At 35.8% G+C, this 16325-nt stretch overlaps 1 protein-coding gene across 2 annotated transcripts in view; it reads left to right on the forward strand.

Moving 5' to 3' along the window:
* The window catches only part of MDGA2 (MAM domain containing glycosylphosphatidylinositol anchor 2), a 1390890-nt gene that overhangs the window by 1348882 nt on the left and 25683 nt on the right, over positions 1 to 16325 (forward strand). For both annotated transcript variants that reach the window (XM_006873307.1, XM_006873308.1), the window contains 2 exons: positions 2161 to 2316; positions 2793 to 2951. In XM_006873307.1, the coding sequence (XP_006873369.1) occupies positions 2161 to 2316; positions 2793 to 2951 (315 nt within the window). The remainder of the gene's footprint in view (positions 1 to 2160; positions 2317 to 2792; positions 2952 to 16325) is intronic.

Consider the following 16325-nt stretch of genomic DNA (forward strand, 5'->3'; position numbering starts at 1 on the left):
ATTCTTCAATGTAGCATAATATTCCATTGTGTGTATGTACCACAATTTGTTTATCCATTCTTCAGTTGATGGGCACTTTGGCTGTCTCCATCTTTTTGCTGTTGTAAATAGTGCTGCTGTAAACATTGGTGTGCATATATCTTCTGCTGCTATAAACATGTTTACAGATTGTTTTGATTGAAAACCTTTTGATTGACATTTTAAGCTAAAAAAAAATTCATTGCCAAAAATATTCTCCAATCATGCTTAAGAAGCAATCAGCAGTTCGCCCTGATCCCTTCCTTCCACACCCTTTCTCTCATTTCTTCAGGCATTATAATCTCAGGCTAAACTACAAGCCAAAATATATGACTAACCAAAACTAAAAATGAAACCCATGGCTTTCAAGTTGATTCCTACAGCTAACAATCCTAGATGTGAATATGTAGTTGTTGTTGAATGCCATGGAGTCTGCGTAGACTCATAGTGATCCTGTATTGCATTACCTAGGAGTAGCTGGTGGGTTTGAACCGCTGATCTTGTGGTTAGCTGTACAGTGTGGATCCTACAGCACCGCATTAGGACTCCTTATATATACCATAAAGCTGAAAACCTTCCTATCTCCACAAATCAACTTTCAACTAACAAGAGAATTTACCTTGCAAATTTACCTTGCATCCATTTGACATATTTTTGACCTATTCAAGAGAGTAAGTAGGGGGAAAAAAAGGAGCCATGGGCATATAACCATTTTTGTTCATCCCTGATATTTAGAAAAAGTTCCAGAAAATAAAGTAAGATTGTGGAGAACATATAATACAATATCTGAAATATTTGTATGATGATCTGAAACTCAACCAAATGCATGCTGTATTTTAAAAAAGAGTAGTTAAAACCCAAGGGTCCTGGTGTGGCACTGTACGTTAAGCACTGGACTACTACTAATTACCAGGTTGGTGGTTCAAACCGACAAGCCACTCCTCAGGAATCCTACAGGGCTACTGTGAGTCAGAATCACATGAAATCACTTGACAACAGTGAAAACCCCAAGACCAACTAAATCTTTAATTCTATATCTTTGTGAAAATCATGAATATTATTATTATATTTTATGATATCATATAGCTCTTAATAATACTTTGAAGTTTGATAGCTTTATACAGACTGTAACATTTTAATTATCTGTGAAAATATCCTTTATTCCAATAAACTTTTTATGAATTATTTTCTTTAAAATATTTATAATTATCTCACATAAAATAACTAGTCTTTGTTGTTAAGTGCTATTGAGTCAGCTAACTCACAGTGACCCTGTATAGGGTTTCTGAGGAGCGGTTTATTTCATCTGGCAAGGCCACATGTACAGTTCCAATTTATGCTGTTGAAAAAAGGTACTTGCAATAAATAAGTCATTGGTATTGCAAAATTCTTTCATTTGATCCCCAGCTAGTTTCTATCACCAAAGCCATAATATAGACCTACTGAACGCTCCTCTTTGTTTTCAACTTTTGCATTACAATCATCAATAATTATCAATGTATCTTGATTGCATTTTGATCAGTTGAAGACTGAAAAATTGATGGAATTCATCATTGACTTTGGAGGCTAGAGTGTAAATTTGAGTACTAGTTGTATTAAACATCAGCAAATTTATATACAAATAAATTATGTATGATGATTACTTTTAAAGACAATTTCCTACTATCTCACTCTATACAAACTTCCATTTGTGCAAATAGATATATATGAAAGCATTACCAAATATGGTACAAAAATTCTAAGTTCAAGGTAAACATCTTGATGTATAATGTTTTTGTTGTATAATTTAATGAAGATCATTTTCAATTGACAGCATTAATATAGCTATTTCTGTACCTCTAAAAGGAAAACTGAAAGTTCTTCAGCCTTAACTCAAACCCTGGTCTATTTAGTTTCAGTTAGCTGACTCTTTCAGGGAGAGTGGATTAGGACATAATTATTTAGTAAGAGTTGGATTTGCATATCACAATTATTCTTTTTAATTCTAATTGCAATCAATTTATGTTTAGTGTTAACCTTGTGCATTTTTATTGCTCTTGTGTCACTATGGTAACCTTCCCTTCCGTTATTTCTGCTGTAAAATGCTTCAGAACTTTGTTATTTTAGTACTACAATGTCTATATTAATTCAATTTGTTATCAGGAGAATTTCACTGTGGATTTGAAGATGGAAACATTTGTTTATTCACCCAAGATGATACAGATAATTTTGACTGGACTAAACAAAGTACTGCAACAAGAAATACAAAATATACTCCTAACACAGGACCGAATGCAGATCGTAGTGGCTCCAAAGAAGGTATGAAGCTAAGAAGTTATATTCACAGCAGCCATACATAGCGCTGAACTTTACAAAGTGCTATTAATGTGAAATATATGAGAATACTTGTGCTATTATGATTATAGAGAAACCATTTACATTTGTATTTACTGTATTGATAATTTAGATATCTTCAGAGTTTATAAGCATAAATTTTCTCTCATAACTCAATAATCTATATGATTGAAAGACTAAAAATATATTTGAGGTAATGCAAAACTAAATTTCCAATTTTTTCTCAAAATTTTTTTATGTTAGCAACTGTCTCTTTAATTATGTAAGTCATTTCTTCTTTAGGTGATCATATTAAAGCCACTATAGTTATTTACACACATGCATAACTTATAGTGCAAATCTCTCTTAGTTCATACTTCCTATGAACACTCTAACGCTTCTCAGTGATGTAAAATTTCATGTTACATAGTAATACTGTTTAAACACTTAATTTTTTAAAGGTTTTTATATGTACATTGAAACGTCTCGACCCAGATTGGAAGGTGAAAAGGCTCGACTTCTCAGCCCTGTTTTCAGCATAGCTCCCAAAAACCCTTATGGACCCACGAACACTGCATATTGCTTCAGCTTCTTTTATCATATGTATGGACAACATATAGGTAAGATGCCAAAAATTACTACTGTCCTTCAAACAGATCATCATTAAGAAGGAAAAGTTTCAAGACAGACATTGTTTTTAGCTACTTAAGTTAAATACTGCTTGGTTTTAAGATTTCAGGAGAAGTTTTTGGTCTGCGGTTTTAACATTATCTTAGGGCAGTTGTTTCAGGGGTTCCTCTTTCATGGCTCCAGAAAGGCTGGAGCTGAGAATTGAAATTCTGTTCTGTGTTTTCCTCCTTTTGATCAGGATTCTTCTATAGAATCCTTTATCACAATTTTCAGTAATGGTAGCTGAGCACCATCTGGCAGTTAGTACACATTCCATATCCTCTTCCTTTTCCTGACTCTTCCTTTTCTTCTGTTGTTCCAGATGAATAGAGACCAATAGTTGTGCTTGGATGACCACTTGTAAGCTCTTAAGACACCAAGCACTACACAACAAACTAGGAGGTAAAACAGAAACATTTAACATGCTACTAGGCCAATTAATAGGATGTCCCATGAAACCATAATCCTAAACTTCCAAACCAAGGAAACTGGGGCATTATATTCTTTTAATGATTATCTACATGGAATTAAATTGACAACAGTAACTCAAAAGAATAGACAGGAACTGTAAGGACCAAACTGATTTTACCTAGTAGAGACTGCTTAACTAAACTCTAGTCAGGCTCAGGAAAGCATTTTAAATAGACAAGGCCTCAGTTTTTAGTTCCCTCCAGAGACAAGGTCAATCTCCATTCTGTACATTAGCCTGAACACGTCCTCTAGCTCCAAGAAAATGATATATGTATAAATAGCCAGGCAGCTCAAGGCCAGAGGCCAGATGTTTTCCTTTACCCTAGCCTAAGAACAAAGACCACCGGTCCTGACCAATTAAACTGTAACATCTCATAGTTTGCCAATTGTTAACCAATCCAAAGATTGTAAAGCAGAGAAACCTGAGCTGTTTGAAAATTCTATAAAAACCCTGCAGACAATGAATTCAGGGCTCTTTCCCTATTCAGATGCGTAGGATAAGGTTAGAGACCTGCCTCGTCGAGCTTGATTAAGCTTCCCTTATGTATTTGCATCGGTACACGGCTCCTGGGTGGTCTTTGGGGACCCTGAAATCTGGGCATAACAGAACCTTAGGAACCAGTGAGTTTATGTTATCGGGGAAGAACAGTTAAACAAAGAGGATGAAAATGCCTGGACAACTCAGAAAGGTTGGGAAAGTTGTAGAAATGGAAACAAGAATCCCAGGGAGGGAATGCTTTAAGTAATGTTGCGTTGAGAGGACTGCAATCATTAAAATAATGTGAAGTATATTCACCAGCTGCTGCTTGGAAACCCTATGCAGGGGGCACTGTGAGTGGGAACTGCACTTAACTACATCAACATTATTAGTTGAATGTAAAATTGGTGATCTGTTCTGTAATGTATTGTAAACTGTCACTCAATTCATAAAAGTTAACAAAAATAAGAGAATTGTTCTAGGTTCTGAAGAGGATCATTCCGTGCCTTAGAGACTTTATACTTAATGGAGACTCATTGAGTAAACATACAACTGTGCCATACAGAACACCAGTGAACACTGAGAGTGGACCTAATAAAACTTGAAGATTATGTATACCTACAATCCTTTAGGTGTTATTCCGAATTTCAAAAACACAGCAAAACCCAAAAATTTGTTTGGATTTTTGCTATTTTTGTTATTGTTTTACTGTTGCTGTTTTAATCATTTGGCAGTATGTGCTGACTTCATCTGCATTTGTTAACAATGTTGTTGTTGTTGTTAAGTGCCGTCCAGTCAATTCCAACCCATAACGACCCTGTATAGGGTTTCCGAGTAGCAGCTAGTGAGCTTGAACAGCCAACCTTGCAGTTCAAATGACTTTGCAGTCTGACACATTAAACCACAGCGCCACACCAGGACTCCTTTTTAGCAATACAAGACCGGAATTGACATCAGATAATTCATAGTTTTTATTCCATTTAATGTGAACATTTGTATTCTTTGAATCAAAGATATTTATATGTTTAATTACGTAATGTTGCTCTAAATCTTTCTCAGAGCTATTACATAATATATAGCTTATTTGCTCTATTACCTTTGCAAAGTAAGATAAAATATTGAATAGTGAAACGTATTTAGCCCACAGAACTCGAAGAAGAGATTGTAGATCTTTGTCTAAGTGAGGAAAAAGGCAGTGTTTCAGCATCAAGGAAAGCATTTCATCTGAGTATGTAAGAGGATGTGCTTCCAAAGGGCAGCTAGGAACACAGAACAGAATAAGGCACTGGAAATGAAGTCTTGGTGTGGTGCTGTGAATTAATGTGCTGGCCTGCAAAATTGGTTTCAACCACAAGGTCTGTGGTTCATACTCACCAGTTGCCCCTTGGAAACCCTATACATGATATTTTTGGGTCGGAACTGACTCAATTGTACTTCACAACAACAACAATGAGGAAATAAAATATGGACAGTTAAGATGATATTAAATGCCATCAACTAATAAAGACACTTCTGTATTGGGAATTTTATATATTTTAGTAACTGTGTTACTTTCACCTATTATTTGTTATTGTTAAGTACCCTCTGGTCTGTTCCAACTCATGACACTGTGTAGGGCTTCTGAGGTTCTAATCTTTTATGGCAGCAGGAAGCCTCAGCTTTCTCCTGAGGAGCAGCTGGTGGACTTGAACCACTGACTTTGTAGTTTTAAGTTCAGTGCTTATCCAATGAGTCACAACTACAACCTTTAGTGTTGTTGTTGTTGTTCAGTGCTGTTGAGTTGGTTCTGACTCACAGTGACCCAGTATAGGGTTTCTGAGGAGTGGCTGGTAAGCTTGAACCACCAACCTTGCCATTCAGTTGACTTTGTAGTCCAGTGCATTAACCCACAGTACCACACAAGGACTCCAACCTTTAGTATGCAGTGACCTAAATAAATTGTTAAGAGTAAGCACCACTGTCCTGTTAAAGGACATAGTGCATGAAACATGATAAAATGTTTGATTTTTTAAAAATCTTGTAAGAGTCAATAAAAATCAATGAGAAACAAATATAAACAGGGAAAAAAACCTTAAAGCAGTTAAGGTAGTTTAAGGATTACTATGGCATAAACTATGAACAAAAACCAATTATTTACACAATGAACAAGCTATCATATTTATCATGAGGTTATTAATTTACTATAAAAGTAGAATTGTTGTTGTTAAGTGCCGTTGGGTCAGTTCTGACTCATAGTGACCCTGTACTGGTAAACTTGAACTGCCAACACTGAGGTTCAAACTGACTTTACAGTCCAGCACATTAACCCATGGCACCACACGTGGATATGTATACTTGCTGCAAGCAAAAAGGACTTAAGATACTTTCTGATGAAGATCAAAGACGACAGTGTTTCTTGCTGATTGCACCTCAGAGTAAAGAAAACAAAAATCTTCACAAGTGCACCAAAAACTAACATCTTGGTGAATGAAGAAGATTGAAGTTGTCTAAGACTTCATTTTGCTACAATCAGTGCTAATGGAATTAGCAGTCAAGAAACAAAATGATGTATTGCCTTAGGCTAATCTGTTCTAAAAGTTCTCTTTAGTTTGTTAAAGAACAAACACTTTAAGGACTAAAGTGCTCCTTTCCCAAAAGATGGTCTTTTCAATCACTTCATATGCATGTGAATGTTGGATAAAGATTTAAAAAAATACATACAAGAACTGATACATTTCAATTATGTTGTTGGCAAAGAATATTGAAAGTACCAGGGCTGCCAGAACAAACAAGTCTGTCCTGGAAAAAGTGCTGCAGGCATTGAGGATGGCAAAACTTCTCTAGTATTTGGGGGGACCAATCCCTGGAGAGACTTCTAGTGTGGTACTGTAGGATCAACACTGGACAGGGAACTAACTACAAGGTCGGCAGTTCAAACCCACCAGCTGCTCACTGGAAACCGTACACCAGATCTCTAAGAGTCAGAACCTACTCAAGGTCACTGAACAATAACAAATTCCTTAAGGAGGACATCATGCTTGGTAAATGAAAGGGAAATAAAAAACAGGAAGACTCCCCACCAAGATGGATTTCCACAGTGATAACAACAAGGGGTACAAACATAACAGTTGTAAGGATGGTGCAGAACCTTTTGTTCTGTTGTGCTTAGGGTCACTATGAGAGGGAAAGGACTCACTGGTACCTAACAATGACATTTTCTATACATATATACTACTTAATCCCTATGTTGAATATATCTAATGGACTTTCTTTTCCTCTTCAGATTTACATTGGCTCTGGAATAGTTTTTAATCATTTTTAAATAACCAATATCAAGACCAATATTATAATTTACTTTTAGAGGAATAGTATATGCTTGTCACTCTTTCTAAATGTCTACATATTTATGTTGCCTCAAAATAGCTTTAATGTGCTTTTCTCATTTTTAAATACTTATCTGTTTTATAGTCAAAAGATTCCCAGTTGACTTTGTGCTACTTTTATTCTGAAGATTTGGGGATGGAATAGAGAGGATATGATTCCATTTCATTGTACACATTTACCCTTTGTGTGCCAGTGCAGCATCAATGCATGTATTACTGTGTTTCACCAGATGGTTGAAAATTTGCGGTTGGGTATAAGGACTGTCACTTAGGTTCAGCTCAGCTGGACACAGTAATGCTGCTTACTAAAACTGAGGCAAAAGCATCTATCCAGATATTAAATAATAAATCAGTTCTAGATAAGCTGCTTTCTTTAATTGAAACCTTCTGTCTATGTATTTTGAATTCCCAGACTCTCATTCAATTGTAAACCTGGGTGGCATTTAAGGTCACAAGTTTACAAACTGTATTAATTCTATTGTAAATCTAGATTAAAAACTGACTTGACTTGAATTTTAAGAGCCTCTGGTAGCATAGCGGTTACGAATCAGGCTGCGACCCTTAAGGTCAGCAGTTCGAAATTACCAGCTGTTCCGTGGGAGAAAGCTGAGGCATTCTGCTCCCGTAGAGATTTATAGCCTCAGAAACCCTGTACAGGGTTGCTATGAGTCGGAACTGACTCCATGGCACAAAGCCACCACCATGAAGTAATTGAGGAGTCCTGGTGTGGCGCTGTGCATTAATGCGCCCAACTGCAAAGCAGACTGAACTGCAATATTGGCAGTTCAAGCTCACCAGTTGCTCCTTGGAAACCTTATACGGGGTCACTATGGGTCGGAACTGACTCACCGGCACTTCACACGGAGATGGAGGGAGGAGGGGGACAGGCTGTCAGGGTATACCCTTTGGTTGGTTGATGATGGATGGAGGGGATTATAACCATGGCAATGAAACAATATACGATAGGATGAATGTAAAACTAATGTTCTCCAATGTAAACTATCATATAACTCACAATAAGACATTTTTAAAAAAAGAAAAAGAAAGGCCTGGTAATATTCTTCAAAAAATTAACTAACGAAAATTCTGTAGAACAAAATGGTCTGGTGGCAACCAATCACAGGCATAGCACAGGCCCACGTCAGGTTTTGTTTTATTCTATTGTGCTGTGGGTTCTCCATAAGCCAGTGGCTAACTAGAGGGCAACTAATACCAATATTGATGTAAGAAGTAGGATATTATTGGGAGGCAGCTTAGAAGTTGTCTGACATACTTACATATAAGTTCTTGTTAGTTAAAAATCTCTCTCTCAAAATTGATGGAAGGGAAAAATATACTTTCAAATGAAAGCTATAATGTATTAGCTTTAAAATAACTTGATTTACATGTATATGATATAAGAGCTGGTTAATGACATTAGTATAAGAAAATTTTAACATTCCTGTAATTTCTAGTAGTCATTTTATTTCTTGATGAATTGATGAATATTTAATATCCTTGCACAGAAACTGAATCTCATATGAGGTCAATGCATATGACAAAAGCTTATTAAAAACTAGTAAAATATAGACTTCATTTATTTCTTAAAAGACAAATGTGAGATATAAGCATCATATGATACCAGGAAATTAAAGATAAAAAACACAAAAGGCACTTATGAATGCAATCATTGAAGTTGAAAGTAATGGTCAAATAAAGTTTTAGATCTAAAAATTAATGTAACTTTAGATCAAATGGATGGCACAGAAATGGAGTTAATTAATAAAGCTTTCTCTTTTGTAAATCTTGAGGGTGAAGAAGAGATAAGGTTGTGGGAGGGCCTTTATAAAAGGAAAAAAACTAGTTAGAATGAATAAATGCATTGAAAGATGAAGGAAAGGGAAGCTGGTTTCCTGAAGAGATGGGAATTTAGAGTCCTGGCAGGGGAATCAGTCTAAAGGGGAACTAATGCCACTTCCACTAAGTGGGAAAAAGAGAATTAAGTACGAATTTGTCTTCTGATACATTCCTAGATGTGAGAACAGCAAGTGCATGCGAGAGTTCTTTTCTTAAAAACCTCTGTTTTCTCTGTGAAATAGAAACAGAAGTTGCATGTTCAAAGAGTATGTAGCTTTAGGAGAGTTGTGAATGGGGGCAAAAATCAACTGGAGATATCGATATGTTTAGAGAGATTAGTGATCAGAGTTCTGAAAGATGTTTGAGAATGTATTGCTTAGTTTGAGTCCCCTCATGTCTTGAACATGGTAGAACTGTTTTAGCCTCCTAATAGTCTGTCTCTTTGCTGCCTATATTTTGCAGGTTAAATATCATTCTCTAAGACCAGTATTGTAAGAACCTCAGGGATATATGCCATACCTCCTTCTCCCCTGAAAAAAATAAAACCTTGTTTGGGGTAGTTTCGTAGTTTGTTCTAGCCATAATTGTAGTTTTCCAAAACAAGCTGTGTTGTTTCTGGGGACTCTTCACAGGCTTAATTAACCCTTTGTCTTACTGAACTCTGTGTTTTGGTGAGGGCAGAAACAGTGCCTTGTTAATATAGATACTTATTTGCAAACTAAAATATTCATTAAATGGGTTAACAATTTTTAAATTGTATAACAGAATAAACTTTACCTTTGTCCCGTTTACTCATATATGTAACTTTTATCCTTTCTTCAAAATTCAGCTCAACCACATCTCCAGAAGCTTGTCCCCATACTTCCTGTTCCTTTGTTTTTACGTCCTAGCACCTGATATGTATAAATACAATAACATTTGTCACATAGATTTCTGCTACTTTTTAAGCTCTCTGAACATATTGTTGTTATTGCTAAGTGACATAAAATCCGTTCTGATTCATACCAACCCTGTGCAAGGTTTCCAAGCAATGATTTCTGGATTTGAACCACACAGATCTTATGGTTAGGCTTATCCTATAGTGTGCTACACCAGAACATGATTTATTTTATATCTGATCCTCTACGACAGCAAATACTCACTAGATAGAAAAATAATTAAAACTGCGTAGGATTTTGACTAGTAGGACAACAAAACAAGGGAATTGATAACTTAAATGAGTTTAAGTAAATGATCGTTTCACAAAGACCTTATAGATTGGGAGAAAAATGAAATTCAAAAGTGTTAATTATTGAACTGTAATCTGAACTGCATCTCAGTACTCTGGCAGCTGAAGCATTAAGGAAGCAAGCCTCACATATGTCTTAGCGATTCAAAAAGGAATTTATCTTTATAAAAGTAATCTAATGTATCATAATGGGCAATAGCCTCAATTAGTACTTTAATAAATATGTAAAAGTTGTTCAAATGAAAAATTCACATATTAACACATCAAAATACCAGAGAGAATAAAATCTATGTCTTAAGCTAAAATATTGTGGTCCAAATATGTCACTTTATGATGACTTTACTTAATGTAGAAACACAGTTTCAAATAATTTATAATTGACCTCCTATAGGGAGCACTGTGACACTTTAGGATAAGCATTGGATTGATAAGCACAAGGTCAACAGAACTCAACAACCCTCCTTGGGAGAAAGATGAGGCTTTCTGCTCTTGTCAAAATTTATGATCTCGTAAATCTCTACAGGGTTGCTATGAATCAGAACTGACTCAATGGCACTTAATAATAACAACAATCTCCTAGCAAGATCCCTGGTGACATTGTAGGATATGAACTAGACCACAAATCAAGCAGTTCAAATCCACCAGTTACTCCATGGGAGAAAGATGAGGTTTTCTGCTCCTTTAAAGATTTATAGTGTCAAAAATACTATATAAGCTTCCTTCTTAATTAGATATCTCAGGTAACCTTTACTAAGCATTAAAGTATTTAATTCATTTAATAAGAGATTAAATTATTTTAAAAACTGAATGAGAATTAAATCTTTTTATCTGAGATATAGGCAAGACTTGCACAGAAAATGCTACCAACCATGCCTCCCATGACAAACTCTGCTCATCTGGGTCCCATAAATCATTGTAATGGCCACACAAACACCATACTCACACTTATGAGGTTTATTAGGGAAGTTGTTATTGTTATTGTTAGGTGTCCTTGAGTCAATTCTGACCCATAGCAACCCCATGCACAACAGAAAAAAACAAAGGCCAGTCCTGCACAATCCTCCTAATTGCTGCTAAGCTTGAGGCCACTGTTGCTGCCACTGTGTCAATTCATCTTGTTGGGGGCCGCCCTCTTTTTCGCTGTCTATCCACTTACCAAACAGTGATGTTCTTCTCCAGGGACTGGACCCTCCTGTTCATATATGCGAAGTATGAGACAAAGTCTGGCCATCTGGCTCTAAGGAGCATTCTGGCTGCATTTCTTTAAACACAGATTTGTTTGTTCTTCTGGCAGTCCATGATAGTTTCAATATTCTTCTTCAACATCATAACTCAAATACATCAATTCTTCTAGTCTTCCTTATTCACTGCCCAACTTTCACATGCATATGACGCTGCTGAAAATATCATGGCTTGGATCAGGCACACTGTAGTCCTCAAACTGAAGTGCTCTTGAGCACTTTATAGAGGTCTTGTGCAGCAGATTTGCCTAATGCACTACATTGTTTGATTTCTTGACTGCTGCTTTCATGAGTGTTGATGGTAGATCCATGCAAAATGTAAAAATTGTCAAAGACGACACCTTCAATGTTGTCTACATTTACTGTGATATTTTTTCTTGGCCCAGTGGTGAGTATTTTTGTTTTCTTTACATTGAGGTGCAACCCATACTGAAGGCTGTGGTCTTTGATCTTCATCAGTAAATATTTTAAGCCCTCTTCACTTTCAGCAAGAAAGTTTGTATTATCTGCTATCTGACAGTGTTTCGCTGCTATTCACAAGGCTTTCTGTGGCTAATAATTTGGAATTAGTCCACCTCTCCTTCAATCACAGTTAACAATCAGATGATTCATATAATCCATCAGCATCATCCCTCACCATCTCTTGCCCAGACTGATCAAGAAAAAGTCATTTGGTAGGAATTTACAAAGACTATGAGAGACATTAAATAATGTACCACAACAAGGGTGGCATTCTTTTGTATGAATTTTGGGGTCTAACTTCTGTTCTCATTTGAATCCAAAATGATATTCCTTCTGGTCAGAGCTTATAAACATCAAATTGCTTGCTTATATCATGAATATATTCCACAAATAGGAAATCTACTTAAGTATTTTGATTTGTTTCCAAGAGTTAGACATGGTATGAGAGACAGTTCTGCCTGAGGGGGGTGCAGGAGAATGAAGATAAAATCTTCTTCTAGAGATTTGACTTCATGACTATAGAAGAATCTTAGTAGAATAAATATGCAAAATTAAGCATAGTCAAATTCTGATAAATTCTCAAGATTAAGTTTCTTCCAAAAGACAACTCCCATGTGACCAAGATGAGATTTTTTAATGTTCTCCATTTAAATATCAGAAAATAGCTACCAAACAGTGGGATGGTCAATAAATCAAGCTACTCTTTCCGTCAGTCAATAGTTATTTTGAAGACTTTTTCATGTTTAGTATTGATAATGCAAATGTCATAATTATGGGAATAATGCTGTAGGTGGAAGATAATAACCCCTTTGCTAAATGTAGATGCATATTTTCAGGGGTAGATAGAATTTAGTCATGATTCCATTATGATCAAAATATCTATTTAGATAGGTGCCACAGATCCTACAAGGAGCTTTGGTAGTGTAGTGGTTACAAATAGGGCTATTAATTTCAAGGTCAACAGTTCGAAACTGTCAGCAGTTCCACGGGAGAAAGATGAGGCTTTCTGTTCCCATAAATATTCACAGCCTTGGAAACCCTGTACAGGGTCGCTATGAGTTAAAATCGACTCCACAGCACATAACCACCACCACAACTACAGACCCTACATTAAGACTATATGAGGGGCTTCCAAAAGTTCCTGGAAAAATTCCAATGTCTTTCAATTCCCTTTTCCCATGAACTTTTTGAAGCATCCTTGTGTATAATCTCTAATGCAATTACCTTTTAAGTGTCTAGGTTTGAATTACAAACTATCTGTAAACTTCTTGTTAAGTGCTGTTGAGTTGGTACTGACTCATAGCAACCTTGTACAGGGTTTCTGAGGAATGACTGGTGAGTTTGAACCACCACCTTGGGGTGCAAATCAACCTTGTGATCTAGGGCTTATCCACACCAGGAGCCCCCTATAAATTTATTTTCCTCATATTCAATTGTTCATTGATGATGGTCCCTCAGAAAATTTATAGAGAAAGGTAGGATGTTCAACAGAACTGATGATAGGAATTGTCTGAGAAAGGTTGTTTTTCAAACTGTAGTCTCATTTTTAGTGTAATAGACAATATTATTTTATTAATTGAGTGAATGGTAAGCAAATGGAATAGCTATTTTTGATTCTGATCCAGTCTGTTAATCTTTCCAACCAATTTAATTCAAAATAAAGGTTGATTTATGACAAGTATTTTATCCATTAATAATAAATTCACTCATATCTGTTCAGTAGGGTGTATATATCTAGTGGTATTTTGGATTTTATGAAAGATTGGAAGATTAAAAAGAATTATACTAAACTTTTCTTTACTGTTAAATATTTTATCATCTATTTGTAGTAAAGAATAAAATAAAAGTCAAAAAATAATATACATCAAAATGCACAACAGTCACATGGTATGGGTGAACAGGGGCATAAACAATGAGAAAATCAGCATTAAAATCAAAGGTTGTTAGTGGCCACTGAGTTGGTACTGACTCATAGTGATGCTTTGCACAACAGAATGAAACATTGCCCATTCATGTGCCATCCTTACAACTAACTGTCACTTTTCAGTACAATGTATTGGGCATAAGGAGCTCTGGTAGCGTAGTGGTTATGAATCCTGCTGTGAACTTGAAGGTCAGCAGTTCGAAACTACCAGCTGTTCTGCAGAAGAAACATGAGGCCTTCTGCTCCTGTAAAGATTTACAATCTCCGAAACCCTGCACAGGAACGGAATCCACAGCACATAACTACCAACCCATACCACCATACAAATTGCAGTCCTAGTTTGGCAGTCTAAGATAAACACTGGATTGCTAACTGCAAGGCTGGCTGTTCAAACCTTACAGCCACTACTTGGAAACCCTATACAAGGTCTCTGAGTTAGAACTGACTTGACAACACTTAACAATAACAGTATACAAATTTGTCTGGGTACAAGTAAGAAAGAATGATAATACACGAAGAAAATGAATGGAAGGTTTTTTAAGGTGTCAGTACAATTATATATGGAAGAATAATATCAATCAATGCATGCATCCACTTCTATTCAAGCAGAGAATAATGATTTTGTAATTTCCCATTTTGTATGTGTACGTAGAACAAATGATTCTAACAATTACCTACCAGTATTTATAGATGTAGTCTGGAGCCAGGTATTTTTAGCACATCCTCATGTCTCACAAAATTTGAAATTAAAATTAATGTGTCTGTTGCTGATATCACATGAATATTTTATAAAAAATATAAATAATGTTACAATATGTATTTATAGTAAAATAATGCTAAGGACATGATGAAAGAAGATAACAAGCTAATTATCCACTATCATAGAGTTGATTCTGACTCATAGGAACATAGATATTATAGGATGGATTAGAACTTAAAATATAAATAATTTCATAGATTATAACATATTACACAGCAATTGATATGGAATAAATTTATATGGAATAAAATTAATAAACATATTAATCATGCCATAAATGTTGGCTGTTACTCATGAGATAACAGAATATTTAGTTTGTGTAGTTTTTTGTTGTTGTTGTTTTTAAGAAGCAAAAACTTTATTGTGATACATTTGCATACTAATAAAGTTTGCCATTTTAACCAAATAAACTTTGCTATTTTAAGTGTATAATTCAGTGGCATTGTTGCATTTACCATGCAATGAGCCCTGATAGCATAATGGGTTATGTGTTGGACTGCTAACCAGAAGGTTACCAGTTTGACTCCATCATCCACTCCCAAAGAGAAAGATGAGGCTTTCTGTAAATATTTACAAACTTAGAAACCTTATACAGAGTCACTGAGTCAGAACCGATTCCACGGCACACCACTACCACCACTATTTCACAAAACTTTTCATCACTCCAAACAGAAACTCTGTGCCCAAAGCTCCTGTTCTTCCCCTCGCTACTGATAACTTTGGTCTGTGTGCATTTGTCTGATCTAGCTATTTCAACATGTTGTCTTTTTTACTGCAATCTGTAAGCACCAGAGCGGAGCAAAGTCCTCTCCAGCATCTAACGCTGGCCTCTGGAGGAGTAATTATCAAAAGAGAAAAAGAGGAAACCAAGGGAAAGAATACAACTGCTTAAGTTTTGCTTACCTACTTCAAATTTGTATTATGGAACTATATAGCATTTGATAATCCTTAGAGATGACTGAATTCATATGTATTGGTGCCAACTAAAGGATAAACACAGAGTCTCTGAGGATTTAAAATTACTTTTAAAGACTATTAACACAATCCATCATATTCACTTTTGAATTTTCTCTCCATAATACTACAATATTTTGCTGAATCAGCTTTGCTGACTCAAGCTTCTCCTGAATAGCTTTCATCTGTATCACAAATTCTAATTTTGTTGATAAAATAATCTGAAAATAAGTTTAGGTAGCTTATTGTTGTTGTTGTTATATGCAGTCAAATGGCTCTGAATCAGAGTGACCCTATGCATAAGAGAATGAAACACTCCCCAGTCCTGCACCATCCTCACAAACTTTGTAATGCTTGAGCCTACTGCCGCTGGCACTGTGCCAGTCTGTCTCATTTGGGGTCTTCTTCTTTTTAGCTGACCCTTAACTTTATCAAACATGATAACCTTCTCCTGATAATATGTCTAAAGACCAGTGTCTCGCCATCCTGACTTCTAAGGAACATTATGGCTGCATTTTTTCCAACACAAATTTGTTTGTTCTTCTGGTAATCCATGATACTTTCAATATTCGTCTCCAACACCATAACTCAAATACATCAGTTCTTCTG

Source organism: Chrysochloris asiatica, unplaced genomic scaffold (assembly GCF_000296735.1).
Source record: "Chrysochloris asiatica unplaced genomic scaffold, ChrAsi1.0 scaffold00235, whole genome shotgun sequence".
Lineage (NCBI taxonomy): Eukaryota > Metazoa > Chordata > Mammalia > Afrosoricida > Chrysochloridae > Chrysochloris > Chrysochloris asiatica.